This window comes from Corapipo altera, unplaced genomic scaffold (assembly GCF_003945725.1).
Source record: "Corapipo altera isolate COAL_440 unplaced genomic scaffold, ASM394572v1 59116, whole genome shotgun sequence".
NCBI classification, from domain to species: Eukaryota; Metazoa; Chordata; class Aves; order Passeriformes; family Pipridae; genus Corapipo; species Corapipo altera.
Window position 1 is genome coordinate 1 of NW_020889405.1, and position 2176 is coordinate 2176.

The 2176-nt window shown below is 67.3% G+C and overlaps 1 protein-coding gene across 1 annotated transcript; it reads left to right on the forward strand.

The window, feature by feature from the left end:
* Window positions 1-139: 139 nt before the first annotated feature.
* LOC113942202 (sodium/potassium-transporting ATPase subunit alpha-2-like) lies at window positions 140-1913 on the forward strand (the record flags this gene model as incomplete). Its single annotated transcript, XM_027633341.1, has 4 exons — window positions 140-289; window positions 373-507; window positions 1209-1326; window positions 1817-1913. Coding segments are annotated over 4 exons (500 nt in total), but the record flags the coding sequence as incomplete, so codon positions are not given.
* Between the last annotated feature and the right edge of the window lie 263 nt (window positions 1914-2176).

Genomic DNA, 2176 nt, shown 5'->3' on the forward strand with positions numbered 1-2176 from the left:
GGGGGGGCACTGGCACTGGTCCGGTGCCCCCCTGCCCCCCAGCCCAGGGGGTGCCCATCTCTGGGATTCCAACTGTCCCTGGGGGGGGGTGGGTGCCTGTTGCCCGTGCTGGGGTGCCCAGGGGGTCCCCCAGTGACCCCCCCCGGGTGCTGAGGTGCCCCCCACCCCGTGCCAGCTGTACCTGGGGGTGGTCCTGGCCGCCGTCGTCATCGTCACCGGCTGCTTCTCCTACTACCAAGAGGCCAAGAGCTCCAAGATCATGGACTCCTTCAAGAACATGGTGCCACAGGTGGGCACCGCGGGGGCATCCGGGGGGGTCTGGGAGGGCAAGGGGGGAGTGGGCACCCCCTGAGCTGCCCTGTGCCCCCCCAGCAAGCGCTGGTGATCCGGGAGGGCGAGAAGATCCAGATCAACGCCGAGAACGTGGTGGTGGGAGACCTGGTGGAGGTCAAGGGAGGGGACAGGGTGCCCGCAGACATGAGGATCATCTCCTCCCACGGCTGCAAGGTGGGCACTGGGGGCACTGGGGGCACTGGGGAGAACTGGTGATGACACGGGGTGGGCACTGGAACAGGCACAGGGGGCACTGGGGGTACTGGGGGCACTGAGAGGGGACAGGGTGCCCGCCGACATGAGGATCATCTCCTCCCACGGCTGCAAGGTGGGCACTGGGGGCACTGGGGGCACTGGGGATGGGGGTGCATGAGCACTGGGGGCATGGGATGGGCACAGGGTGGGCACTGGTGGCACTGGAGGTACGGGGGTCACTGGGAGGAACTGGAGGTACGGGAGGGGCACTGGGATGGACACAAGGTGGGCACCGGGGTGAGCACGGGGTGAACACCGGATGAACTTTGAGACAGGTGGGGGCTGGGTGCACGGTGGGCACCAGTCGGTGCCAGGACTGGCACTGGTGGGCACTGGTGGGGACAGGGGGTGGGCACTGGTGGGGACAGAGGGTGGGCATCATGATGGGGACAGAGGATGGGCATCATGATGGGCACGGGAGGGGCACTGGTGGGGACAGGGGGTGGGCATCGTGATGGGCATGGGGGGCACAAGGTGAGGTATTGGATGGGCACCGAGTGGGCACTGGGACTGGCACCGGTGGGTGGCACGGGATGGGCACGGGGTGGGCAGCGGTGGTGGCACGGGATGGGCACGGGGTGGGCAGCGGTGGTGGCACGGGGCCATGTGTCCCCCCCCAGGTGGACAACTCGTCCCTGACGGGAGAGTCGGAGCCGCAAACCCGCTCGCCAGAGTTCACCCACGAGAACCCCCTGGAGACCAGGAACATCTGCTTCTTCTCCACCAACTGCGTGGAAGGTGGGCACTGCCACCCTGGGGACAGGGGACACTCACAACCCCTGGGGACACGGGGACACAAACACACATCCCCTGGGGACAGGGGCAGGGACACAGGGACACAGGGACACAGGGACACAAACACACCCCCTGGAGACCAGGAACATCTTCTTCTCCTCCACCAACTGCGTGGAAGGTGGGCACTGCCACCCTGGGGACAGGGACACAAACACACCCTGGGGACACTGGGGACACAGGGATAGGGACAGGGGACACCCACACACCCCCTGGGGACACAGAACATCTGCTTCATCTGCACCAGTTGCGTGGAAGGTGGGCACTGCCACCCTGGGGACAGGGACAGGGACACAAACACACCCTGGGGACACTGGGAGACACCGTGGTCACTCTGGGGGGGCAGGGGACACACACAGGGACAGGGGACACACACACACACCTCGGGGACACAGGAGGATCCCGTGGTCACTCCAGGGGTCCTTGACCCCCCCAGGCACCGCGCGGGGCATCGTCATCTCCACGGGGGACAGGGTCACACTGGGGGGGACAGGGGACACTCACACACCCCCTGGGGACACCGTGGTCACTCTGTGGGTCCTTCCTCCCCCCAGGCACCGCGCGGGGCATCGTCATCTCCACGGGGGACAGGGACACAGACACCCTGCGGGGACAGGGGACACACTGGGGGGGACAGGGGACACACACACGGACAGGGGACACACACACGGACCTCGGGGACACAGGAGGATCCCGCGGTCACTCCAGGGGTCCTTCCTCCCCCCAGGCACCGCGCGGGGCATCGTCATCTCCACGGGGGACAGGGACACAGACACCCTGCGGGGACAGGGGACAC